The sequence below is a fragment of the Phragmites australis genome, chromosome 2, assembly GCF_958298935.1.
Source record: "Phragmites australis chromosome 2, lpPhrAust1.1, whole genome shotgun sequence".
NCBI classification, from domain to species: Eukaryota; Viridiplantae; Streptophyta; class Magnoliopsida; order Poales; family Poaceae; genus Phragmites; species Phragmites australis.
The window spans coordinates 40546721-40574555 of NC_084922.1; the positions used below are offsets into that span (position 1 = coordinate 40546721).

The 27835-nt window shown below is 42.3% G+C and overlaps 1 protein-coding gene and 1 pseudogene across 5 annotated transcripts; both read right to left on the minus strand.

The window, feature by feature from the left end:
* Positions 1-15: 15 nt before the first annotated feature.
* LOC133908864 (TNF receptor-associated factor homolog 1a-like) lies at positions 16-19432 on the minus strand. 5 transcript variants are annotated; one of them, XM_062351053.1, is made up of 14 exons: positions 19217-19432; positions 18065-18283; positions 14423-14534; positions 12978-13066; positions 12823-12891; positions 12621-12750; positions 11882-12040; positions 11408-11771; positions 9856-9965; positions 9615-9756; positions 8398-8560; positions 8151-8307; positions 7883-8075; positions 16-1970 (listed from the first exon to the last, which is right to left on the minus strand). In XM_062351053.1, exons 2-14 carry the CDS (start codon positions 18243-18245, stop codon positions 231-233), a joined length of 3609 nt encoding a protein of 1202 aa, XP_062207037.1. In that variant the 5' UTR covers positions 18246-18283; positions 19217-19432; the 3' UTR covers positions 16-230. The 5 variants fall into 5 exon arrangements, with proteins under 5 accessions (XP_062207037.1, XP_062207036.1, XP_062207038.1 ...); XM_062351052.1 differs by having other exon boundaries at positions 8151-8560; XM_062351054.1 differs by lacking the exons at positions 7883-8075; positions 8151-8307 and having other exon boundaries at positions 8357-8560.
* Positions 19433-23333: 3901 nt separating this feature from the next.
* On the minus strand, positions 23334-26315 carry LOC133908865 (disease resistance protein RPM1-like; annotated as a pseudogene).
* Between the last annotated feature and the right edge of the window lie 1520 nt (positions 26316-27835).

Sequence of the window (27835 nt, forward strand, 5' to 3'; positions counted from 1 at the left end):
TGGTGATGCCATATATCTTTTTCGTTAGCTAACTGCATTAATGTACTCTCCAAACAACAGAAGTAACATACAAGCACTATAAGGGATAGACTGAATGCAGGTAAACACTTTACATGATGTATCTCTTTGCCATTTTGAACTTTAAAAATTCAAATTAAAGGCCATGGCGAGCCTTAGACTTGGCACCATGGTCTGTTACAACAAGCATTATTACCGATCGTATACAGGCATCACCATTGCCCGTTAGCACGGCGATACAGATATTCCGGGTATTCCCCATTCACCCTCCCACTTGCTAAATTGGCATAGTCTCTCATCTGCTGTGAAAATACATTTGAATTGGTTCCAAGGTTCACTGCTGGATTTGGACGGCTATATAGCCAAGGCTTTGATGCAGTAGAGTCGAACCTTCCACTGGAATAAACATCCGATGTGGAAAGTTGCTCATCTCTCAACCTATGCAGAGCATTCTGTGTGTCGTAGGCCCCCCGGTAACCCTCATCATAGTAATGGTCGGTCAAGTTAAACCAGCCAGATCTACTTACAGAAGCCATTTCAGAGTCTGCCACATTGCCTCTTGAAGAAAAGGGCAAGCCAAATGTATGATGTTCATGGAGGGGAGAGACTGCCACACTCTCACTGCTTTGTTCATCATCAAGCAAGTCATTGATGATATCAAGGTGGGGGAATTCTTCACCCACTGGCCCCTGCTGCTGCTGTGAAACAAACCTTGCAGGTATCTCCCTCTGTAACTGCCTATATTGCAGTCCAACAAATCTGCCTTGTTCTTCTGTTCCGCAGCTGCTCGCTTGCTGATAAGAATTATCTTTCCAGGGGTGCACATGCACATTGCAATTGGTCATTTGCTGATTAGGAGTATCATCTCTCCACATGTGTCTGTTAACATCACCATTACCTTTCCATGGGTGCCAGTTATCGAGAGCTTCTGACTTGCTAAGCCCAAACATGAAGCCTTGCTTACCTGGTAATTGGCCATTCCTTTCAACAGGAGGCACCATGACGGATGTTGTCAATGCATATGCTGGCAGTGGCTGTGAAACTGCAATATTTTGGCCTATAGAAGTTAATTGCTCAAGATTTACTGAGGTTGTATCCAGACTACTCGTACCAAGGATAGCATTTCGGTAGGCCTGTGTTACATAACTTGGGGCCGAAGGGGAAGGCACGTCGCTCGGTCGTCCAGACACAGTCCTTGAGCGTGAAAGCAATGGAGAAAATTGAACTGTGTGTGTAGGTGGTACAGTTGATATTCGTGCCTGGAACAGAGGAGCACTTGAAGGCCTGGATGTTGGCGTAGGAGTAAGGGGTACAGAAGTGACTGCAACCATCTCAGGAACGGTATCTTCTCGAGCTTTTGAGATGGATGTGGAAGGAATCTGTCGCGATACTGAGTTATGTGGGGCAACTTTATCAACCTCAGGTGCAGGTGATTTTGGGGGAGCTGGGATGGCTTTAGCAACTTTATCAATCTGTGATGTAGAAGATTTTGGGGGAGCTGGAGTAGCTTTAGCAACTGTATCAGCCTGTGGCAAAGGTGATTTGGGGGGAGTTGGAATAGCCTTATCAATTAGCGCCGATCTCGAGGGCAACGAAGTAGCTCTATCAATATGCTGACTTGAACTTGATACATGTTCTTTGCACAAAACTGGATCGAGTTTACTCGGAGTGGGAGTGAAAATAGGAACAGATTTGGTGCTTACCGTGGAGGTTCCTATTGCTGGAACAGCTCCATTAGTGGCATCACTTGTGGCTACAGGTACAGCCTTTGGAGGTGGTGCATCAATATTTGCATCAGAAATAGTTACCAATGTTTGCTCTGGGCCCTTCGGAACCTGAGGGGTCTTTTCCAGGGAATCGGATGAGGATGCCGAGGATGAACCAGCTGCTGCCTCAGCAGCTGCCTTCTTTTCCAAGTGGGCCTTGAGTAGTTCCCTACCCTCAATTTCCTTCTGAAACAAGCATAAATGGAAACAAACTAATCATTTTTTTAGCGGCAGATAAACAAAGCAACAGGATAGCTGATTGATATAAGTGCTACAGAACAATTATAACCTTACACGAAATGACTAACAAAATTAAATAAAATTCCAACTCAAGAAATGAATCTCCAAAGAATTTTTGCCTTTTAAGGACACTTACCAAGTAATATGCTGCAAATATGGTCATCAAAGATAAGTTTTCTTCTTTTGTTTCTGCTCCTTTTAATTTTGGCCCTCTCCAGGGCTTTTGTTCTTTTCTCAGGTTCGTTTCCTTTCTTTCTGTATCTCTTTTTTTGATTTGTTGTGGCAATAAAATCTTGCTGGGGGGTTCCCCACAATTTCGCATCAAAAAAAGAGATAAGATTTCATATAAACACTTAAGAGTGTTATCTTGATGTATCGAGCTACAGAATTCACAGATCTGGAGGCAGTACATGCTTTCTGTACATACAATAAAAAAGGGAGAAATGGGTGCTCGGCCAATTGGAACATGATAAACAAGTGGGTGATGTTCTCTAGCCAAAGCATATCCATAGCATTATAGCAACAGATCTGGTGTATTGCACATCTGCATCTTAGAACGATTTTGTAGATTTCCCAAAAAAATAATTGAGTTTTTAGAAATTAGTGGATATCTTACCCAGAAACCATGAGTTGATGTTTTTCAGGGGAAAATATCTCAAAAAGATTATTTAAAATTCGAATAGAAACCATGAGCTATAGTAAGTATATTATTAAGGCAAATCTAACTCATGAGTATCAAATTGAGATAAAGCTAAAATTAACATAGAGAGTGAGCTAAAGCAAGGCAGATCTGCCCTAAACTATAGAATGAAAAGTTAAGAATAATTAAACCATGACCAGTATTGCATAGTAGCATGTGAGAATTTCCTTTTGTAGATTTCCCTAAAAACTTGATTTCTTCCAGAAAGTACTAAAATTTCACTCAAACCATTACAGTACAGTCCCTCGGACTATAAGCTACAGTTAGGTAAATCAGACCCTGACACCCTGAAGTGATGCTTGACTGCCATACTATCATGATGATCTTAAGTCAAAATTTGTGAGCTACAAAGAAATCTGGCTCACCAAAATTGAGGTAAAGCTATAATCAACTTACGACCATGAGCCATAGCAAGGTAAACTAAAAGTTTAAGAACAATCTCACACCAAACCATGGTATTCAAGAATTTCCTGCTGATATCCAAGAACACTTTCAGAGAGTTCGCTGAAAACTGAAACTGAATTTTTTAGGAAGTACCTAAACACTGCTCAAAGCGTACTACATATAGAAATACAAAGTGGCAAAGAAGATTGCAAAGCAAGCTGTGAGTGAAGCAAGGGTTTGGGCTTACGAGGGCCTTTATTAGCAGTTAAGTACGACGGAAGGCGAAAAGGACGTCAATAAGATGACTAAAATTTGTGCGGAGAAGACAAGGGACTTCCACCAAGTTAAATGCAACAAGAATGAGACAAATCGACTTCTTCTGAAAGATGATGAGATCAAGAACATATGGGAGAAAATACTTCGACAAGCCGTTCAACGGTCTAAATGAAAGCACTCCAATTGAGTTAGATGACTCTTCTGATGGCACCAACATGAGATTTTGTGCAGATGATTCAGGAGTTTGAAGCCAAGGGAGTTTTAAAAAGCATGAAGAGAGGAAAGGCTTTCGCCCTTGATGATGTCCCTATTGAGGTGTGGAGATGCCTTCAAGACGCAGTGATAGTATGGCAAACCAAGCTGTTCAACCACATTTTTTCGGTCAAACAAGATGCCCGAAGAGTTAAGTATATTAGTACCACTCTTCAAGAATAAAGGAGATACTCGAAGCTGTACTAATTACCGAGGAATTATGCTGATAAGCCATACAATGATACAATGAAGCTATGGGAGAGTGGTTGAGCATCGTTTAAGGACTGCATGGTAGGTCGGCCATGGAAGCAAATTTCTCAATACTTAGCTTATGTAGATACATACGGAACAGAAGGATTTACGCATGGTATTCATTGACATGGAGAACCAATGACGTTATGACTAGTGTCCGAACATGTGATTTTGAGATCTATGACTTCCCAATTAAAATTGGACTAAATCAAGGGTCGGAATTGAGCCCATATATTTTTGCCTTACTGATGGGCAAGGTCACGAGGGACATAAAAGGATATATTCCTTGGTGTATGCTCTTTGTTGACAATGTGCTGCTACCAGACGGAGTAAGATGAGTGTTGACAAGAAATTGGAGTCGTGGAGAGAGGCTTTAGAGTCAAAAGGTTTTAGACTTAGCAAGACTAAAAACTGACAATATGAGTTGCCACTTTAGTTATGGTAGGCCTAAGGATGGAGATACATCTGGAAGAAGGACAAGTAGTGCCAAGATGGAAACCTTTCATTATTTAGGATCAATGCTATAGTGATGGTGATATTGATGAAGATGTTAGCCATGGAATCGAATCTATCCGATCTTTATCTTTTTGCGAGAGGATGAAACTGGGCCAAGCAATGATGCATTCTCTGTGACAAAAAGGTACAACAAAAGCTAAAATGTAAGTTCTACAAGATGGTGATCATGCATAAGATGATGTATGGCACTAAATCTTGGCCTCTTACAAGACGACACGCCTAGCAACTAAGTATGTTGCGCAGATTTGTGGCCATACAGAAAAGGATCGAATTTGAAATGACTATGTGTGATAGGGTAGAGGTTGCACCAAGGAAAAGCTTGTCCAAAACCACTCAAGGAGGTTTGGAAATACCCAACGAAGACCTCAAGAGGCAACAGCGTAGACTACAATACAAGGAATGAAAATACAATGGCGCCCACAAGGACGCACGCCCTCCATATCTCCACCGCTGCAGTGCCGTCATCGCTGCAGCGGCCTCTTCTTCCCCTCCCCTGTTGGCTGCCCACCTCTCAGCTTCTCCCGCCAGCCCCCTCCCAAGCAGGCGGCACCTCCTCCCTCACCCACCCTTCTTCACCCCTATCGATGAGGCTGGCAGCGGATCTGAGTGGGAGCGGCCAGCTTCTTCCCCTCCCCTGCCAGCTGCCCACCTCTCCACTTCTCCACCCACCCCCTCCCAAACCGGTGGCCTCTCCTCCCTCATACACCCCCTCCGACCTTGTAGACGAAGTCGACGGCAGATCTGAGCAGGAGCAAGCGCTTGCAACGGCACTTTAGTGTTCGTTTCGTACGCATCTCACCAATTGGTCTATCAGTCGAGATATGTAGTGTGCGCATCCCAGTAGGCACCAAATCCACATTGTACAAGGAAAGGCAGGGGTCAGTCAAATTTGACATGAGAGGAGGCAGTAAAAACCAAAATGAAAGGTCTAAGCATACAAAATACTTCGTACGAAACAACTACGCCGTCCATCCTTTGGCCCTTTATTTCTCCTAAATCCTAATCGGGTACTTTAGTCCCAAATCAAGTCCACCCAGGGTAGTTCCATCATGGCCAACTTCAATCCTCAGGCGATATTTTGCTTTCTCTTTCAGTGATAATATTTGCTTCTCTTTACTTGGGTGGTCGATTCGACGAATGGCCGACTGGCTGGCAAGCTCGTTCTGATAGCCATTTAATCAGATTAGCACACATCTAATCAGCTACATCAATACCATTATCTACACTCTGCACGGCTCCAAAATGCATGTCAAAGCCTTTGTTTTTGACAATAACGTTCATCTGCAAAGGAGATCACCTGCAGATCAACGGAGATGAACTTGTGTTGTGTTGAGCCCATCTTGGCCCAGAAATTGGAAACAGATATTCTCCCGCTCTAAACATCGCCGACAAGCAAGGTCGCAAGGGTGGCCATGGCAACGACTGTGTGTCCCTGTTGTATTCCAAGCAGAAGAACACACACTCATCAAAGCCGAATTCTCAACACAAGAAACTCTAGATTGCCAAGAAAGTAGAATGGGGGAATCCCTAATCTGAACAGAATTCCGATTGAGAGAGGAGAGGGGACAATTTGGTTACGAACATGCTCCCAAAACAATCACGGATGAACTTGTAGTATGGTCCACTTGGATAGTTTTTGTTGGCTGCTTGCAGAAGGGAACAACACGGGGAAGGTTGTCTAACCAAGTTTGGCTCGTGTTGATGCAGGGGCTCACCATTAGGTCAAGGAGATCATGCAAATACTAGCCAAAGAATTGTCCTTGGATAGTAGAGCGCAAAATTAACGATTCACGTGCTAGAACCATGACCCATAAATCGAGCTTCTTTCGATATCATTATTACGACTAGTAATATATAACTATTTTTCTTTTGTCACTATATGTCTCTTCCTTTCTCTTTGGTTCATGTGGTTCCTGTTGGGTTTCATATCTAGACTAACCCAACTTGTTTAGGACCATAGTCACATAATTCCCAGGTCGATGGGGTCGAGGAACGGGATCGAGGAACATAGTACGCTACTTGCGAAAGATTTTGACAAGGTGGGGACCAGATTGTTTTCGTGTTCCCAGGACGAGGAACGCAGCATGGTTCCACGTTCCCAGTGACTATGTTTGGGACTAAAGGCTTTGTTCTTGTACTAAAATACCACTGAAAGCGTGAGCTACTAAAGGGTAGATCCGACCCTGACACAACTAGTGATTTTTCAGAAAAAGCAATCTCAAAAATATGATCTAAGTCAAAAACCATGAATCATAGTATGGCAAATTTCACTCAAACTTTGAGCTATAATAGGGCAGCTTGAAACTGAATAACGAAGTAAATTTTTAAGAAATTTTTCAACAAACTATGCCCTACCTCAAGAACCATGAGCTATAATATAGCAAACTAGGCATTGAGTATCGAAGTTGAGATAAAGCTAAACTAGCCCATAAAATGAAAGCCATAGCAGATCTCTCGCCGGACCTAAGACATAGTCATCTGCATTTTAGAAATGTTTTGTTGATCTCCCTAAAACCATTTATTGCACATTTACATCTTAAAACAATTTTCAAGATTTCCCTTAAACATGTTTTTTGGGAGGTACCAAAATTATGGCAATTGCCAAAGAAAATTTGGGCCCAAAACAATGAAGTGCTGTTTCAAGAAAAGTTATATCAATACTATGATCTAAGTCGAAACCATGGCATGCAGTAAGATAAATCTTGCACAAAAGCACCCGTGAAATCGAACACTGATATTTTTTAGGGGAAACAATTGCAACTAATCGTGAGTTATACGCTTATAGCGTTGCACATCTGCATATAAAAAAATACAAATATTTTTTAAAAAAAGAAAGTACTTAGATTTCACACAAACCATGAGATATAGCAAAGGCATTTGACCTTGAAACCATGAAGTGGTGTTTTAGGGAATACTTCCCTCAAAACTATTATAGAAATCGAAACAATGAGTTATAGTATGGAAATCTGGCATTTTAGCGTCAAAAGCGAGGTAAAACTAAGAAGCAACAAATTGACAGAAAGCTAAGGATAACTTAAAAGATGAGCCAAAGCAAGGCAGATTGGCCCTTTAAAACTATGAAATGATGTTTCTAAAAAAATCTCACCAAACCACGACGTCTAGTATTTCAAATTCGCATCTGAAAATTTTAGGATACCAAAATTTCACTCAAACCAAACATGTGGGGAACTCCTCCACAATTGTTCTGTCAAAAAAAAAGTCTGACAGGGAAACTATGAAGTGAGCAAAACATGATGCTAATAACTTCAAACTCCACCATCCAAATCATTAACCTCTATGAACTGACAGCAGAAATAAGCAAATTCACACTACTCCAGAATCTGGTTAACAACACTACCAAGTCTATGGTGAGAACTTTTTTTCATTCAAACCCGAAGGTAATAATGGAATGCAAGGCTAGGACAAATCCAACCAATATTAAAGAAGCTGATCAGAAAATAAAGCCCGATAGCTTCACCTCATGTAGCCGTTGCCCAAGCTTGCGAAGCCTATCTTTTAAGGTTAGTAGAGCAGTCTCCTGCTCATGCTTTGGAGCTGGGCCACAGCCAAATGTATTGCGGACTGAAACACTAGAACTGCTTGAGGGAAGATCATCTTCAACTCGGGCAATGCTCATACTGATAATGCCCCTGTTGCGCCAAGTTTTCCCTCTGTACATAAATTCAGTTATGATAAATCCAAGCTGCCAAGAGAGCTAATGCATACTAGGTGAAATGCTAACTGACCTATTAGGTGATATCTGAATTGTACCGTCTAGCAGGTTATTTATTTTGCCCCGTATACTGCTCACAGTAGCAGACACAGATGATATCAATGACTCGATCTCCACAGAAGAATTATTCCCTGTCTGCACATTTTTTGTCTCGGTGCCAACATCATTCACTGCATTCACAGATCGTATAATCTTGTCAAGCATGTCAGTTTGGCATACCTCCATCGATCCATCTAAATTGTCTGACACATCTGAAGCACCTTCTTCGGAGTTATCGCCTTTCGCTGCTAATTTTCCTGCCTGATTAGAGTTCTCCCTATCATGATTTGTGGTTCCATCTCGACCCCTTTCTGGAGAATTTGAATCAGATTTCTCCTCTCTTTCCTTGTCCTTAACCTTATGATTGTTCTTCTTTTGTTTGGCCTGAAAATGTTAGTGTAAGCAATACATTTTTTTTAAATGACCTAATGCAAAAGAAATGAAGGCAACCGGACATTAATAAGAGAGATGCCACTAAGGTAGAAACTCAAAACGAACCACTGTGTTCAACCTGTGATATGGTATAACAAAACAGCTTATCCTGTCAGCAAAGCTTTTAGGCCTCCAGCGCACTTAATAGCAGCAGCACATGATAACTTACAGAACAGTAAGAGCCCAGAATTCAGAGCTAATGTATTTTTATGTAAATGAATAGAGATCCCTTACAGATTACTTGATAGTTGATGACTAATACTCTTCCTAACAACTGATTCACCGTAAGAACAGATCTCTTGTGTGGCTTCGTTAGTTCAACTAAAAGCAGAAGCAACATGAACTTTGCTTAAAGGACCAAAAGAAATAACATTGTAGCAGCAAATGACCATGGAAATGCTCCAAAACCCAGGACTTATATACTAGTCAAACAAGACTCTGCAAGTATAGGCTAAACAGAGCAGTTTAAACTTGAACAAATGGCCCTGAGTTGACACCGGAATTCAGATGTGCTTAAAACAGGTCGCTTCTAGTCAAAAGAATCGAATAAAATGCCAGCAGGATTCTAGTCACTTTCAGCCCAAATGAAATCCAGCTCAGTTTTTTCTTTCCTCAACCTCCCAGTGAGAAATTGATTGGTTTCCATCAGTTCCCATCAGGAAGACATTATGGTAACTTGTCAGTAACAGAGCAGAGATGGTGAACCCAACTGAAGCTTGAAACTCTAGGAAATGACTAGGAAACTTTCCGTCCATCAAGCCGACCAAACAAGAGTACACCAATCAAATATGAAGAAGAATCATTAAAAGAATCTTAACAGAATAATAATAATTCCATAATCCATATATTCAAGTAGTTGGATGTTCTTCCAGTTAACAAACTTGTTCAAGCAAACTACAGCCATAGTAAAGATTTCATGATGTCACCCTGGCTACCACCATATGAAATTCGATGCAGGAAGTACAAATAAGACAAAGGGTGCACTTAACAACATTAAAAATGCAACCTGTTTTTTCTTTGCGCGCTTATCCTTTTCAATGGCATTGCCACGTTTCCCCTTCATCTCATTTTCAAGGAGCTCCTCTTCACGAATAAGCTCCTCTTGCCTCTTCAAAGCAACAGCTTCTTGATAGGCAACCTCAATCCCGCTAACATGAAAGTATAGTGTAAGAAAGCAAAGCATGAAAAAGTAGCTTGTAAACATTCAAGCGGGGATAACAAGATGATCAAATAAATAAACCTTATACCTAAATATATGAGATAGTACAAATGTTTCAAGTATCTTCTGACCAAGCTCAGTTAGGCGTCTTTCTTCACGCTCGATAGAAAAATTGTTGACTTCTCCAGAACCACCATCCTAGAAGGATGAGAATAGTAAAAAAAACTGAGCAGCAAGATCACAATTATACTGCACAAAAATACTACTAATGCTAGTGACCTCAGACATAAAGACCACAAACAGAACAGTTGACTATTCCATAAGATTTATACTGCCTCTTGTGAAAAGAAAAGTGACATTTCTGACTTTCAACCCCCGAAACAGAACTTCCAAGGCTGATCAAGGAGTGCACATTAAACTGTTTGGAGTTTAGGGTTCAAATTGAACAGAGTGAAGAGTTCAAGGTGTAATATGCACTTTTCCCTTAGATTAAATCCCACCCCTGGGAATTAATATAGGGCGTGTTTGGTTGTAGGCCTTAAAAGCCTGACCAAATATTGGTCATAGCCAAAGTTAGGGTCATGCTAAATTGGGCCAAATTTGAGATAGGCGCCAAAATTAGAGGGGAAAATGGTGTTTCGATTGCTGCCATGCCAAAGTCTGACAAAACTCATGGTATGACATGTGGGTCCCGCTTGTCAATAAAAAAATTTCCACCAAACTATAGTCATCTGAGATCTTGTTTTGTAGATCTAATTATAAGGAATACTATGGTGCAAAAATATCATAAATTGGATATACGGTTTAGAAGATAAAATGGTTTGAAATTTGTTATTTTTAAAATTTTGGAACACATGCTACCTATCCCGCGCTGCCACGTCACACATGGTTGAGGTTTGGCTGGCTGGGCAGCTCGGGCGAGCAAATTTGCCACCCGGGACTGGCCCTGGCTCTGTGAAGGAAAATTTTGGCATGGCAAAAAATTTCATGGACTAGCCAAAATTTGGCCTCCAACCAAATGGTAGCCAAATTAGCTGGACAAGGCCAAAAATTAGCTTGGCCAGCAGTGGCCTGCATCGAAACATGCCCATACTAACGAATCGGTATGTTTGAATGAACAAACGAGCTTGTAAGAATATAGAACTGCTAGCAGAAGCAAAATAATGGGTCCATTCGAGTGCAACTAATCTAAGTGAGTAATTATAGTTAGGGTTTATAGCCTGAGCTTGAAAAATCAAAATCAATACAAGAAAGAAAAGATACTCTAAATGCTTTCTGCTGATGACTGTCCCTGTCGGCTATTAACTATTATGAGATATCACAATAAGCTATTGTGGCCACACTTGCAACGGCTGAATGATGTGCTAGCTAGCAAGTAAAACATTTCAGGAACTATGCACATAAACAACGCCTGAATGGAGGCCGGAAGGAACCAGGAAGATAAGGAAAAGAGTCAAATACTGAATGCAAAAAAGTAGATAAATTTTGATGTAAATTAAGTTAATTCCTATTAGTGCGATCAAACAAAAGAAACATAAATGTCGTAGTAAGAGACCATCATGACAGAATTCATCTGGGGGAGAAAATCCGATCTTGACTATAATATTAAGGGACCGGATAAATCGTACAACAATGCCTACCTTAGAACGGCTCTGGGAACATTTGTCATCCTTTAGTGACAGAGGTTGACAAGACAATGGCTCTAAAGCTGCCCTCTCAAGCAAAGCTATGAAATCGCCAGCCAAAACAAACATGTCAATATCAACATGGACCATAGGTGCTGATAGCTCCTCCAAGTCCATTAATTTTACTGTCCCTTTCTTGCCCTTGTTATGGTGCTCAAGTGCCTTCAAACCCATATACAAAGCATCCATAACTAAGGTTGAGGTGACTTCTTTCTCGACAAAGAAATGCTTCACCACTATTTTCAATATGACGTCGCTCTTCTCTCTGGACATGCGAAATCTTGTGGTTGGGTCATTTGCAAGCCAGAAAGCACGGAAACTGCAACACAAAGAAAGATCAATATGCATTAGAGATTAAATACCAAAAGGAAAATGACAAATATTAAATCACTCCTTGTGGCACGACATTCAAAAGGCCAATTATCTAACCTGGACCATCTCATTTTGTCCTCAATGAGCTTGATAAGTTTACTTCTGTGTTCTTCAACAAAATGCCGGTAAATTTGCTCTGTGTTTGTCATGTAGACACGGAGCAATTCTCGTTGATAAGGGCGATCGAGGCAACGAAATGGTCGGTCCACTTTCTCTCTCCAGTATCGAAAAACAGAAGGGAATGACAGTTACAGACTGTTTTGTGATCAATCAATGAGAACTCAGTATAATAAGCAAATAGACAATGAGTGCAGTAGAATTCTCAAGTATAGCAGAGCACATAATAGGTGTACAAAAGAACAATAAAGATAGAAGTAAGGTTTAAACAATAAATAGGTAAAGGGAGGGCCTCAAATATAAGAAGGAACTCTGGATGGAATGCAACAGAATGCATGCTTATTGCAATAGAAAAACATCCCAAAGAAGGTTTCTACCTACATCAGCAATGAGCAATTACAGCTTGTACCATAACAAAGTTAAGATTTTAAACTGGACAAAATCACACGAGAAGTCTATATTCGAATCATCTAAGAGAGCACAAATACCCCCAACATGATCACCTCAACTCAAGTGCGTCATATGAACAATCCATCAACGATCATTGATACTTCAAAACATGGAAATAGAAATCGTAAAGAATATGTGTGGAATGTTTTACTGGATAAGGTGCAGTTTATCTTTAAACATAGAGATCCTGGGTATAGGTTCTAATCCTGAAAACTGACAAACTACCTACCTGATAACTTGAACTTGAGCTATGATTTCAAGAACATCGTCAACAAGAAAACCATCTTGTATCTTTGACAACTCCATAAATTTTTTCCATCCCCAATCATGTTCCTTCTTCCAGAATCTGTGCAAGGTGTCTGCAAGGTTACTTAGTCAACCTCTGAAGCTCGCTGTTTAGCTCGAAAGGAAGAAAACATCAGTTAGCTCACCTGAATATTTAGCTTTCTTTGGATCAAGGTTACCCACAGCTATAGTAAATTGTGCAAAATGGCTCCATCCTTCAAGTGTCAAGGCCGTGATTAAGGGGAGAAAAAAAGATAAGTGGAGGACAAAAGATAGTTTAGGCAACATAGTAACACCAAACCTGGGAGGAGTTTGTCATGATTAGCAACACAAAGAAACAATGATAAATGATTGGAGACATCACATCCTTGAGGGTAAACTAGAATATACCTGCAAAAATTAACATTCGCAGATGAGCAAGGGATCAACTTAAGCAATAGAGCATCTAAGAAGTATGCATCACAAACTGAGCCCTCAACAATTTAGAATTCTGTGCTCAGAAAAGCACACTAAATTATAGGAAAACGATAGCAATAATAGCATGCGGAAGATAAGCTAGTTTACAACTTTACATAGACTAACTGGCTCAGGGGTCTTGGAAATATGACTAGAACTAGAATGAAGAAGAAAAGGATTATGGAGTAAAAGGAGTCCTAATAGCATTCTCCGTGCTCAAAATTGAGTTTGGAAGGGGTCAAATAAAATTAAAATCATTGGTAGGATATCCACATTGCAATACAATGAATTAGAGAAAATCCATCAACAATCCAGCAGAGGTCAACATATCAGCAAGACAAATATTGAACAAGTCACACATAAGAGAATTTGTGTTATTCAGCAAAGGGACAAGACAACAGCACAAAAAATCCATGGAACCCAATAAAGACCAATAATAGTCACAACACACAACCAATAGCAATAACATATGTACTTAACAATAAAGCTTAGGCTGCTGGGTTTGTAGCAGCACTATTCCAGAATAAAAGCGGTATGAAATAGTTGTACAGCCACCTTAAGAGACAACAGCCTACTAATGCTGTGATATATTTCAATTAATGACTTCAACAACGCCTGGTTCCATCACCAAATTTTAATAAATAAAATGTCCAGATCTCATTTAGACTCCTGTTACAATACCAGAATGACTGCTAAATTATGATTACGATGCAATTTTCACATCATCATCAAAGGTTGCAAGAAGAACATAGGTGTTAGCGTAGTGATCAAAGTATAAAATATGTACAACTCATTCCTTGCAGAGATTCAAGATTCCTTTTCTGCGCTCAGTGAAAAAACAACATATGTACAATTGAAATGGAGAATGTAGCATCATGCTGAAATCAAATCATGACCGACTCAGCTAATCAACAATAAAATTTACATATATTAGAGAAAGCACAATTAAATGCTTAGCACTAACAGTGAGCGAACTAGAGTTAACACCACTATGAAAACATTTGACAGCCTACAGGCTCTCCTACTTGCAGCACTGTCCCACAAAACAGAGACAAAAAATATGAGCTGGAAAGCACTGAATTGTAATGCCAGAAACCATTCATACATGATAGGCTACGTGTAACAAAGTCCAATTAAGAAGCCAATAACATGTTAGTCTGTGATAGAATATAAAAAGAACACTATACCGCAGAGGCATTTCAAACTAGGTTCATCACCAGACCAAAAGAAAAGCAGAAAAGAGGAATGCCGCAATAACATTTTCTAGTCAACTATCATTGTGAATCCTACCACTTGTAACCACCAGCTTCAAATGATTCACTTTTCATTTCTCTCTTCTTCTCCTTTGAAAAGTTTTCAATTCTCCAAGTATATCGCCCAAATAAATCTGAAGGTCTGGGTCCTGAGATAATAATTTTCAGATATGAGTTAAATGAAATACAGCCACAACTGCCACTCTACCAGTAAATAAAAACAATTCTATTTCTTCCAAAGGGAAAAAAATCCATGTGATAAATCGGGAAAACTGACTGCCATGTGGGGCCAGTCGTACCAAAGAAGAAGGAAGAAGGCGTCGGCAGAAAAGGAAGTAGATCAGGCTTAGAGATATGTTAGTTAGGATTCCTATTTTGTTAAACGTCGGTTGTGATTAGATTTCAATTGTTAGGTGCCGGACCTGGCTATATATGCCAAGTACACGGCTGTCTTGGAATTCAAGCAATAGATAAATTTATCTCCTCCCTCTTCTTCTAGTCCTGCCTCCTTGGTGCGGCGTCGATCACGGCTCCAGCACGCCGTCGAGGTCCAGGACCACGTCCTTCGACTAACTTCAAGTATCACCTACGCCGTAGTCCCCCCTCCAACCTGGACGATCGTGACAACTTGGTATCAGATTGCTCAGGTTCTAATCCTATGGCGCCGATGGAAGCACTACTAGAGTGATGTTGAATGGTGTCCCCGGGGAGGTGATTTTTCATCGACGGGGGTTGCGGCAGGGTGATCCATTATCAGTCGGTTGCCAGTGATTTGGAAATTATCAAGGTCATCTTGTAGCTCTTTGGAACAACCTCTGATCTCAAAACAACCATTCAAAAGAGTAGTGTTTCGCCAATTCAATGCAGTGCTGATCAGATGTCGGTGGTCCAAGAGCATTCTCAATCAAGAAACTAACAAAAGCGCAGCTCCAACCGCTAATTGATAAGATTGCAGACAAGCTACCCAGATGGAAAGCGGCGCCGAAGACCCAAGCTGGTCGTTCGATTTTAGTTCAGGTGGTCGTGACCTCGATCCCTATACACCATGCCATCATTTTGGATCTTCCCTCCTGGGCGATCAAGGCAATTGACAAACTTTGTCGTGCTTTCTTATGGAAGGGAAAGGAAGAGGTAAATGGAGGGCACTGTTTGATCGCCTGGCGGAAGGTATGCCGCCCATGCAATCTTGGAGGCCTTGGCATTCATGATCTTACTTCTTTGAGTTGGGCTTTACATATGAGATGGTTAAAAAAACGCAGCCGGACAAACCGTGGGATGTCTTCAAGTTGTCGGTGCACCCCAATGTTTAGGCCTTGTTTGCTATCTAGGTGATAACCATTGTTGGGGATGGGAGTAACACTATGTTCTGGACTGATAGATGGGTGGATGGGAAGGCGATTTGTGACTTGTCCCCCAACCTGTCAGCTCTTGTGCCCAAGCGGATCAAGAATTGGCGCACGGTGCAGGAGGCTTTGATTGACCTATGCTGGGTCCTTGACATTCAGGGTGCTCCTTCGGTGGCTACCCTCTCTGAGTATCTTGACGTTTGGGATTTGATCTCTAACATCACTCTACTGCCGAGTGTCCACGATGAGCATCAATGGTGGCATTCGGAATCCATCCAGTACTCAACTAAGTCAGCATATGTTGCTTATTTTTAGGGTGCTACTCGTTTTGCACCTTGGAAACACATATGGAAGTCATGGACTCTAGCGCACCGCGATTTTTTCTTATGGCTTGTGGTGCACAATAGATGTTGGACATAAGACCGTTTGGCACGGAGGGGACTACCACATCCAGCGAGCTGCCCTCTTTGTGATCAGCTAGGTGAAACAATTCAACATCTCCTAACGGAATGTGTCTTTGCTAGACAGGTGTGGTTCTCTGTATTTAGGCGGTTTGGCGTGCTTGATGTTACTCCGCAGGCCAACGACAACATAGGGCATGTTTGGCACGAGTCCAGATCCAAGATTTCTTGGAGCTGGTCATATACAGCTCCAAAAAATCCAAGATCTAGTACTGTGGGTGGATTCAGGGTATTTAGTTGAGTCATCTGTTTTTATTTTGGGCAAAAAATAAATGTTTAAACCACTTTATTTTATTATACAAACTCCATATCCAGCATTGATCTCGGAGCTGGAGCTATGCCAAACGGGGCCATATTCTGCAATTGGTGGATGCAAGCAAGCGCTAGGATTATGAAGCCAATGCGAAAAGGATTCAATTCCTTGGTGATTTTGGGCGCTTGGCTGATTTGGAAGTATTGCAACGACTGTGTGCTTAATGGTGCGGCTCCGAGTGTGCACGCCGCCCTCCAGAAGGTGGGTGAGGAGGCCCAAATGTGGGCTGACGCTGGAGCTAAGGGGTTGGCACTGTTGCACATCGATTTGTAGTTTTATGTCAGTTTCTTATGGGTCGCTTCATTCTTGTGTCAAAGGCGCGCTGATTCATGTAATACCGGAAGTGTTTTGTGGGTGCGTGTGTGGCTTGCATGACTTTTTTTTTCCTCTCTTAATGCAATGATGCGCAGCTCTCCTTCGCGTTCGAGAGAAAAAAGTGCCCAGATTTATCCGTCAACCAACCACAAATACTAGTGCAAAAAGCTAAAACTAACCGCAGACATGATTAGCATGTAACTGAGACAACATACAAAAAAGAATTACATTCTGCATTAATAGGTAATCAGATTGTATATGTGCATCGGAACAAAGCTTTCAAGGAGTTGAATGCAATATGGTAGTGATTTATTCACAGGGATGGGAATATATTGCATGTAATGATGACCTAATGATGTACATATACCAGGTACTGCATAACTTATTTTGGGTGCAAGGACCCATGTGGTTACAATTCGAAACAAATGTATATGAGCAACAGCACAAGACATACTGCTGTTGACACGAAAAAAACAAACCAAATCCCAGAGCACACTGAACGGACAGCATGCAGGTTTGGCCTGCACTAGTCAACTACACAGTATTTTCTCAGTAACTTGCAAAACTCTCAAATAGAAAGTTAACAAAGTAACCATCAAATATGTACAAAGGTAATATATTCAACATGTACTTGCAGCATCATTTCTAAGGCACTAAGTCACACTAAACTAAGATATCAGTGCTTTAACCAAAAGAAGCATCATCTTTAGCAGCTACAGCGATGCCAGACTAAACATGGGAAATGGGCCAAGCTAACCTAGATAGGTCAGGATCAGTAACCTAGTTATTTTAACTCCAAGACACTCTTTAAGATAGGGACGATACTAGAACCCAAAAGTGCAATATTCAGCTGGAAGATTGTATTGTACTGATATTTTGACATTAGAAATTGACGAGGAAAAAATTATAAACATAGAGGCAAACAATCTAGTGATGTTTGTTGATGTTTCCTTCAAACAAATTCTCTGGAAAAAAATTCTAGCCCTTTCAGTTGGGAAGTTTGTAATCTCTGCCCATACTAACACACCGGATCATGATTAGAGATTCCAGCACTATTCTACCAGCTCCATGTCTAAGCATAATATCGTTTTACCAAGTAACTAGTCATGACTCTAGTTCAGAAAAGGTTATTTGTTTTTTATTTCCTTGAAGAGGCAATCCGATTTTTCTTCTGGCTCTTATTCGTTGTCTGGAAGGCTAGCAACAATTAACATCACAAAAAACAAATGAAGTGTGTCACATACCAGGATCATCATCTTCACCGTCGGTGTCCCAAAAGGGAGGGGACGTTGAAGGGCTCCCATTATCAACCTGCTCGCAAGAGCGCCCCTCGGAAAGAGAACCACCACACATGCTGCGATCCTCGTCCCCCAAGCCAGTCATGCCCGCAACAGAATCACCGATTGTCACAGCACCAGCCATCATCAAAAACTTGATGTTTGAACAATTGACTAAAGTCGCAGCTGCACATAGAAATAGCAAGCACGAAGTTACACCAAACACACACCCACAATTTGGAATCGACAAATTCAAATGTATGCTCCAGAACCGCTAATTAAGCCACAGCATCCTGTAACTTATTGTAAAAACTAACACCCAACTAAGACAGAAGTCCCTACATGCCGGGCGCAAGCTCAATAAATTTCACTGAAAAAATGGGCAGAAATGCAAGTTAAAGCTATCAGCAGCCAGGCCTGGGGCATGGAGGTTCAGCTGAACCCCCAATTTTTGGAAAATGAACCGCTTGCGCAAGTTAGATTAGGTACTGCAAAGTTATATTGTGTCAACCAATGCCAATCTTACTCAAATATGGATGGACGGATTGGATTAGTAGGGCACCAGGCAGCACACCGATCCGCAACAAACTGAATTGAGTGGTACATACTGAAATTTTATAGAGAGAATATTCTTCGATTGGGAACAGAACTGACTCTCGGAAGAACTGGAGAAGGGAACCTGCGACCGACCAAACGGTCAGCAGCGCTCAAGTAGCACTCGGCTCTTGCAGCCGTTCAGGTCCCGGGTCCGAGCTCCGTCGGAGACGAATTTCGGTGGCTTACGTATTCGAGCTAAATTCGCTCGCTCAGTGGCAGTGCTCCAGGGTGACAAATATAAATGGCTCCAGGGTGGAGTCAGGAGTCAGCCAATTTATGGCCTCCAATGAAGGCTGGGGAGTGGCAAATAATTAAGCCCCTTTTTTAAGAAGGGAATCCAACCAAGCAAACTAGGATTACTTCCCAACAAACGGAGAAACCAATCCACGTCCGGACGCATCACCGCTCCACTAGACCGAGAGCGGACCGGCGCTGCGGCGGCGGGCAGAGGATCCATCAGAGAAAGGAGGGGAGGGACCGCTGATAGTCTAGGTTTGACCTTGCAAAGCCCTAGGGCGTTACCTGTGTCCGCGGCGGCCGCCTGCCGCGACGGCGAGCGTCGGCGAGAGGGAGCTTCGGGGGCGGGGGCGGCGGCTCCCAAGACGACGAGAGAGAGAGGAGGAGGAGGAGGAAGTGAAGTATTTGGATTAGGGTGCGATGTGTTTCTTCCTCGCGCGGTCTGCTCGAGGCGAGATGCGCGCACCCGTGCGGCTGACGGGGACTGCTGCAGTTCAGCCTGCAGGAAGTACGCAAAGTGCCGTGAATAGTACAGTCCCTGAAACATACTTTGACAGATGTTTTTCTATTCAAGTCTACTGCTAAAATCAATTAAAATTAGTAATATTTTTTCAAAAGACGATACGAGAGTTGCCAAGATTTTATTAGAAGAATGATATAATAAGAAAAAAGTTTTATAATGATCTTTTTCATCTAAGTTTAAGTAGGATTACAATTCAACCTAAAAATATTCTACTACATCGTTTTGTGTTCGGATGAACTTTCCTTCCGAAATGAGGTCAAAAACCAACAGGCCTTCTTCCGAAAAAGAAAGCTCTTTTCCTCCTATCCATATCTTCTCTCATAAGAAAAATAACTTACTCCACTCCGAGTTCCTTTACCTAGAAGATCCTCTATTTCTTTCTTCCCATAAATTCCACCTAAACTAGAACATAGCTCCATCAAAATCTCTTCTAATATCTTTCTAGAGTCTCATTCTGGTTTTTAACCACCATCTTTTGATTGTGGTGAAGTCATGCAATTTAAAGAGAGTTGAGAGATCGAACCGGCATACCAGTACCTCTCAAACTATTCAAAGACAGTTTTATCCTTTTCTCTCCTGCAAATTATTTTGTTATGAATAATTATCATCCAGTGATGATGTTGCCACCTCGTGTAGCCAATGGAACTCGAATCTCCCAAAACACAAAGACATTGTATATATTCATATATCAACTAAACTAAGAAAAAAGACTGCTACTACCCCTGATCCTTAATATAAGTCCATTTAGAATTATTCTAAGTCTAAACCTTTTGAATTTTAACAAAATGGAAATTGGGAATTTAGCGATGACAAGGAGTGGAGCACTCACTGATCAAGATCTCCTTGGGAGCAGAGCAGGTGGTGAGATATTGGAAAAGAGTAAAGAAGAAAAACGTGTACAACTCACTGAAACAAATGAAAAAATAAGAGGCCAAATATGAAGAAAAAAAAAGGTTGGATTTGTGGTGAATAGGGACGAAACGACATCTAACAGTGATCACATATTGTGGATGTAAGTGATAAGCCAGCATGCTAATTATTTGTTTCGATCAATGTGAAGGTGATATGGGATTTTAATCGCATATCTATACATGATATCGTGTACGTATTGTACTACGATATGATATTATATTTAGTATGTGTTTACACTCATATGAATAATCGAAAGTCATCAAACAAAGAGTCCTTTGATGTGGTAGAGAGAAAATGAATTGAAGGATTATTCTGGTATAAGGTATTGTTGGACGTTAAGCAATATGTAAATATCTAGATCCACTCTAATTCAAAATAACTAGTTAGAACAAGTGGATTCATGGATGCTCCACGCTCATCCCTGATCCCTGGTCTAGATCACCCAAATTCCATTGGCCTCTATATATGATATCATACTACAATATATCATATTTAGTATGTTTTACACTCATCTAAATAATCGAAAAGCATCAAACAAAGAGTCATTTGATGTGGTGGAGGGAAAATGAATCCGAAGAATTATTCAGGTCTTATAAGGTTTGACACCAATAATTAGTGGATATCCGTAGATACATTTTAATATCTATCAACCGCTATGACGGCATGTGGGTCTGGTCTGTCCCTTGCTCCCCTCTCCATGCTCGCCTTATCGATCGTCTCTAACCACCCAATCCTGCACCACCTATCTGCCCAACTCCTCCCCTCCCCGCATTTGCATCCCCTCCCCGACACCATCGCTCCTCCCTCACACATTGTCGCCATCACTTCCTCCGTCGCCAACGCTCTCTGCATACCTCTCCCATAAATGCACTAGCGTTCGTCACAATGCATACTAAAATCCCTCACTGCGCACCCGTTCCTCTGCGCCAATGTCGTCTTCGACCTCCTCGCCGTGCACTCCCACGACCTGCCTACATCGGTTACACGCACTACCTCGCCATTCACATCTGACACATTAATCCCTCTCTCCTTCTTCCCAATTCCCAAATCGATTTCTCCACTCCTCCACCAGATTTCACCTTATTTCAAAATTCATATGCGTCTCCTCCTTGCTTCCTTGACACTTTTTTTCCTTTTTATTTGCTAAGAGTTACTTTCCCGATCAAGTTCATTTACTCTTATTATTATTGTAGATGGTCGATTTAGTTATGCAGCTACTCAACCTATCTACCACTTACCAGCGTAGGTAAGACCTTAACTATTTAACCCTTCTATTCCCTCCTTAGTCGCTGCTGAACTCTCATAGCCTGTAACATTTTAAATTGAGGTTTGGTGTTAGTCAACGATCTGAGATGTAGTGCTTATTGTGCTCTTGAATAAAATTTCCCATGGATATCACTGCTAGTTGCCCGATGTCCTCTTTTTGGTTCTTGTTCAGAACTTCCCCAATCATATGTTGTGCTAATTTGTATATCCTGCACTAGCAAGGAATAATTTATCTATGATTGCTGATTGTTTTTTTCTCCTGAATAAGCTCCCTAACAAATTATTGTAGTTCACAAAAGCTAAGTCTCCCTGTAGAATTACAAAGTATTTTAGCTTGGTATACTTTTAAGTAGTATCTGCTTGTAGATCTATCATTTGTTATAAGCATTATACAGTTATATCAGTGCATTATTTTTTCTGCTGTTAAAAATAATTTTTTGTTCCACTTCTCTATACGAGTTATAAAATTTTAGTTGTCTCATTGTTACAATCCTTTTAAGAATTTTTTTTCTGATGTAATTATAAATTTGTAATACCAGATGCTCAAATTGACTTAACTGCTCATCACTATGCCATTAGCAAAGTAGGCTTAACATAATAAAAAACTAATAGCACATGGTACAAATGTCAACAAGAAAGAGAAGACATGTACTTTATGCACTTTCGACAATCTAAAGAAGATATGTGTGCATATGGCCTGTTTGGTGGTAGAACTCGAATCTGAAAGAGGTAAAAGCTTACATGACAGGGTCTTGTTTATTTTTGGACACAAGATTGATCATGGTAATAATATAAAATATGATGTTTTCAACTATTACTGTTTTCTATTAAGCATTTGTTTTACTAGAATTTTTTTGTCTTGTAGAATCTGTTTACATTTTCATAAAAGCATTTAGTGTAGTTAATGCCTTCTATTTTTCTGTTAAGTATGAGGTAATTCATTTTTTACATTCGTACCATAACTCAACAATGGATGATGATGTAAATTCTGTAAACTTGGATGAATATATTTTTTATAAATTGAATATTTTTATTGTATTTAAAACCGTTATAACATATGAATACTTACTAATCTAATTTAAAATAACTAGTTAGTTAATTAATTTGAATTCAGTGATGCGAGAATGCTCCAGGCACATCCCTGGGTCTGGGTCTAGTCACCCAAATCCGTCGGCCTCTTGTTTCGTTCGTTCCGCCGACCGCCGTTCGCTCCCCGGCTCTTGCCCTCCCCGGTCCCCCTCCTTTCCTCACATTCTCCGCCGCCGCGGACGACATCTGCGACGCTGGCCTGCCGGCGCACGCCGCCAGCGAGCGCACCGCACGATTGGGTTCGGCGTGGTCGGCAACTGGCCGGTTTGATCCAATGGAGTCCTTGGGCGCACGCACGGAGGCCATACGCGCGAGCCACTCGTCGCCGCCTCCAGAAGGCAGTTTCGTAATCTGGAGGACCCTCCCTTGCATTCACGGTGAGCCGCTACTGCTATTTCTTGCACAAATTTCTAGTATTTGCACTAATGGGCCTAAGAATATTCGCAGAACTGCACAAGTCTGTGGATAACTTGCGTATCAAAATTACCTTGGACTATGCACGTGATTTTTCAGTTTTGCTTACCTAGCACTCTAGCAGAACTGTGGAAGGTTAGAATTGTGGAAATCTGTGCACCATAGCTCACGCTTAAAGTTAAAATGAGTTCCAGGATACAAACCTCGTAATAGCACCTGTTCAGAACAAGCGTTTCCAGTGGCTGCGAAAAACATACTGGTAGAACAGTTGACAAATTGCACACCAGTCAGAGAACAAGGAAAGAAAACAGGTTTTCTCGTCTTACAATATCCCCAATATCATTACCTTCCAAGTCCTTTAAGCTACGGCTACCAGGGGGAAACATACTTGCTAGGAAATTTCACTGTTACCCAAACTGTTGAATGATCTGGATAGATGGGATGTGTTTGACCCTTGCAAAATCGTCACCGAGCTCTCCCAATCTACCAATAAAGGAGTTTGGCATGCCCACCAATCTCAGTCTCTGCAATGTAGCAAGAGACTGCAACCCAGCAGGCACTGTTGCAAGCTTTTCACATAACATGATCCACACTTCCTGGACACGTGGCATGGTTCCTTCATCAACATCCCATTCCTCCAGTTCCTCTAGTTCAGTTATGATAAATATTTTCAGCTTTGAAAAGCCTGGACAACAGCATCTCATTACTTTTCCTTGGTATGCTTTGTTCAGCTGGAGGAACAACAAATGTGGCAATGGAGCAAGAACTGAAAGTGGGTCGTTATCCAGTTGTGAGAAGCTCAGGCGCAGCTTTGTAAGGTTATGTAGCTGACCAAACCAATCCGGCAATGTCTGCAAAGATCCAGCTAGGTGCAACTTCTGTAGACATGATGAAGGCTTCAGTGTTGCAAGGTCAAGAGGTCTGGTGTCATCACCTGAGAAGATGGATAGGTATGATAATTCCTTCAGATTGTTAACAGAAGAACATAACTTTTCTGCATCGTCGTTGTTTAAGTCCTGTATAGAAAGCTTCTTAAGCTGAGTAAGGCTTGCAATCTCATGAACAACAGCTGTGCTTGCTTGCAAACCAGTTAATACCTGGAGCTTGTCAAGCTGGGCAAGTCCCATAGGGACATGGATGCTTTGGTCATCTTGTCTCATCTCTAGATTCCGTAAATTCCTCAAACACATGATTTGAAATGCGATTCTTTTTATCTGAGTCTTCCTGATATCAAGAGTTTGCAAATGATAGAGTTTCTGCAGTGTTCTCGGGAGCTTCTTCAAATCAGTTCCCCTTAGCCCAAGATACCTCAAGTGAAGTAGTCCTCCTATCTCTTTTGGAAGTTTTAGCACATGTCCATCTTCCAAATCCAAAATTCTTACTAGTTCAAAGCTCTTTGCAACAGTGTTGATTTTGAATACAGCAGCTGCATTACTGCTGAACATGAAAACAGATCGCAATCTTTTATTGTGTTCTTTTCTGAATGATATCTGAGATGTCTGCAATGAGATACGCCGAGCACTAGTGCTTGCGCTTTTATCACGACAAATGATGGAAAATCTCTCATTTTCAGAGAGCGAGATGGCAAGATCGTGAAGAAGATCATGCACTCTGCACACCTTTACTCTCCCGCTGCTGCTTGCCATCGCCACTTCTATCATGCTTCTGTTGATGAGCTCCATGAGGTACTTCTCTGCAGTTGTTTCAAGTGTCTCATCATCTTTCTCTTGCACAAACCCTTCGGCAATCCATAGCCGTACCAGCTTCTTTCGTGAGATCTCCGAGTCATTTGGGATGATAGAGAGCAGCAAAAAACATGGCTTCAAAGGGTGTGGGAGGTCCTTGTAGCTTAAAAGGAGTGCTTGCTGGATTCCCATGTCACCGTTGCTTAGGTCCTTCTGAATGCTTGCCAGGACACCCCTCCATTCGGTGTCTGTTGTTTCTTTTCTGGACATCATGCTCCCTGCGGCAACAATAGCAAGGGGCAAACCGACACACTTCTTCACAATGCCCTTTGCGGTTTCCTTCAGATCGTCAGGGCATATACTATCTTTCAAGAACGCCCTTTTGCAAACAAATTAAAGGAATCTTCAAATGTCAATGGCTGAAGCCGATGGACATCACTCTTCGCATCGACAACCGACTCAGCCACGACGGCATTACGCGTCGTCACAAGAACCCGACTCCCGCTGCCATTCCTGGGCAGTACCAGCTTGATCACATCCCAGAGCCCTTTGTCCCAGACATCATCAAGCACAAGAAAAAACCGTATACCACCAAGGCCACTCAAGAGCAGTTCTTGGAGCTGCATCTCATTCAGAGAGCTCGCCTCAGCAGAGGGGATCCTCATCAGCCCCTTGGCCATCTCGCGGAGGACACCTCGCAGCTCCATGGTGTTTGAAACGTAGACCCATGAACTGCGGTCGAAGTGCTTCTTCACATATGGGTGGTTGTACAGTTTCTTGGCAAGCGTGGTCTTCCCAACACCACCCATGCCAACCAAGGACGTGACGCTCAGATCTGAGGCCCCGCCCAAGACGTGCTGAAGCAAGGCTTCCAGATCTCTATCCAGACCTACAGTATCTTTGTCATGAACCAGAGGAGACGAGGCTAAGAGGCCATAGATCCACTTGTCACTGGAATCTGCAGGCCTTTGTGTTCTGTACTCTAACCGACGGCGGGAGATATCGCTCAGCTGGGTCCGGATCCGCCTGATCCGAGCCCCAATTTTGCACCGTGCTCTCAGGTTACCGAGGATGTTGCAACTGCGCACCTGACTGGCGTCGAAGACATCGACGACGTCCTCCGAATCAAGCATGATATCCCTCATCTGGACGACCCATGCTTCTGCGGTCACGCCGCCGTCGCCGCTGCACGCCTCCATCCCGTTCAGGAAGAGCTGCATGCTGTGAAGTTCTTCGCGGAGCCAGCGGACATCGCGGCCTGTGGCCAGGAGATGTCGACCATGGTCAGCTACTCCGGTCGTAAGCAGGGAAGCTATGCCATGGATCAATGAAGCAAGGATGGGTTCCGCCATGGGAATTCCTTTCGTTCTGTGAGTTGTTGAGCAAGGAAGGACAGCCCAGTCGACTCCTTGCTCTCTCTTAGAAAGTCAATATCAGCTGGCACCTGGCAGCATTGTATTATTTTCTTTTGAGCACATATTCTCCCAATTGTTTAGGCAAACTGATATCGCTAGACCCATGAGCAATTACTCCGTCGATACTAGCCATGTATTGATTATATTCTCTGGTCATTGGTGAATGTTTCTTCAGGAAAATATACAGATGCGTCTCGGTCTGCTACATGTCAAGGTTACAAGTCTTGCGAAAGATTTATGAGCAGCTTTGATCTGGGGCAATGTTTGATTGTGAGAGGGAAATAGATAGGATCCACATATATTCCATTGTAAAGAAAATAAAGCAAATATGTGATGAAGAGCACACGAAGTGGCACTTCAGTGAAGACCTGGTTATAATTTTTTTCTTTCGGTAGGTTAACTACAGACCTTTATAGGACCTTTATGGTTTGGGCCTGCTGGGCTGCAAGGCACAACTGCCCAAGATGCTCCAGTCACCCACCAGCCTGGGCTGAAACTAGAACTGATTTTTTGGCCTTTCAGCGTTAAGAGTCACACCGAGCCGAACCTTCAGAAACATGATAAATGAAGGCCTGTATGGCTCAGTTTCTCTGATTGGCTGCGACTTGTGAGCCTGTTACCATTGAAGTTGTCGTGCCAAGACCCAAATCACCACACATGGACATGGTGACACGGAAAGGCTTTCGACTCCGACGTAGGTAGGTATAACATTCTTTACCCATCGCATTGTTCTAGTCCTGGCTTCCTGCGTAATTCTTCACGTACATGTACAGGTTTTGCATCTGCTTGAGGGAATCAACCCAAATTACGACTCCTTACATGGTACATATGCACAAAACTTGGCTTGCGACGTCACAAACCGATCCAAGCTCTTAACATGCAACAATTCCGGCGTTCTCCCATCAACCATACCGCTGCCAACCATTCGAGTTCAGGTTCGTGCCGACGCCAACCATCCGAGTACAGTCTCCTCAATCACAGCAAGTGAGCAGCCATCTGAGTGCGGCAGCACCAGACAAACAGCACAACGGCATCATTTTTTAGTGGAGGAAGCCATACAGGGGGCAGAAGGTAGCATCCCCTATCACCCTTTCTGTACACGTACGACGGATTTGCAGTTCTATACCATCATGGACTCCGAACGTCTGGATGCATTTACTTCTAGGCATGGTTCGCAGCACCAGAGGCCTGCCGGCCAGATTATGTCTCTGTTCATGGTTTTATTGAAACACTATCTCTGTCAATGGTACAAATCGAATCAACAGCTAGTTCTTGGTGCAGCAGATTAGACGGTCGCATCGGTCCTGCTTCTCCCGGACGGAGGACTCCTGAGCATATCAAATAGCCAAAGCCAAGACAAGCCATGTATAATGGAGTGTGCATGTGTGCAGACTGATGTGGTGCACGCACATATGTCAAAGGTGTGTGACCGCAGTGTTGGCGGTCCGTGTGACAACATCGGCGGCGAGAGGACCACCGGGGAGAAGGAGCCATGAACCTGGCCGTGTCCCTGCTGCCGCCGCCGCTACGGCGTTGCCAGAGTCGTCACTCGTCGTTGTCTACCACCACCAATCGCGTGGCCTTTTTTTTATTTTCTTTC

Excerpts from the sequence above, each read along its gene's own strand:
- LOC133908864 (XM_062351052.1), bottom strand. The coding sequence starts at position 18,245 with ATGATGGCTGGTGCTGTGACAATCGGTGATTCTGTTGCGGGCATGACT. Across the intron at positions 12,892-12,977 it reads TCATGACAAACTCCTCCCAG|GATGGAGCCATTTTGCACAA; the intron begins GTTTGGTGTTAC and ends TGACACTTGAAG. Across the intron at positions 8,076-8,150 it reads ATTCAGATATCACCTAATAG|AGGGAAAACTTGGCGCAACA; the intron begins GTCAGTTAGCAT and ends ATTTATGTACAG.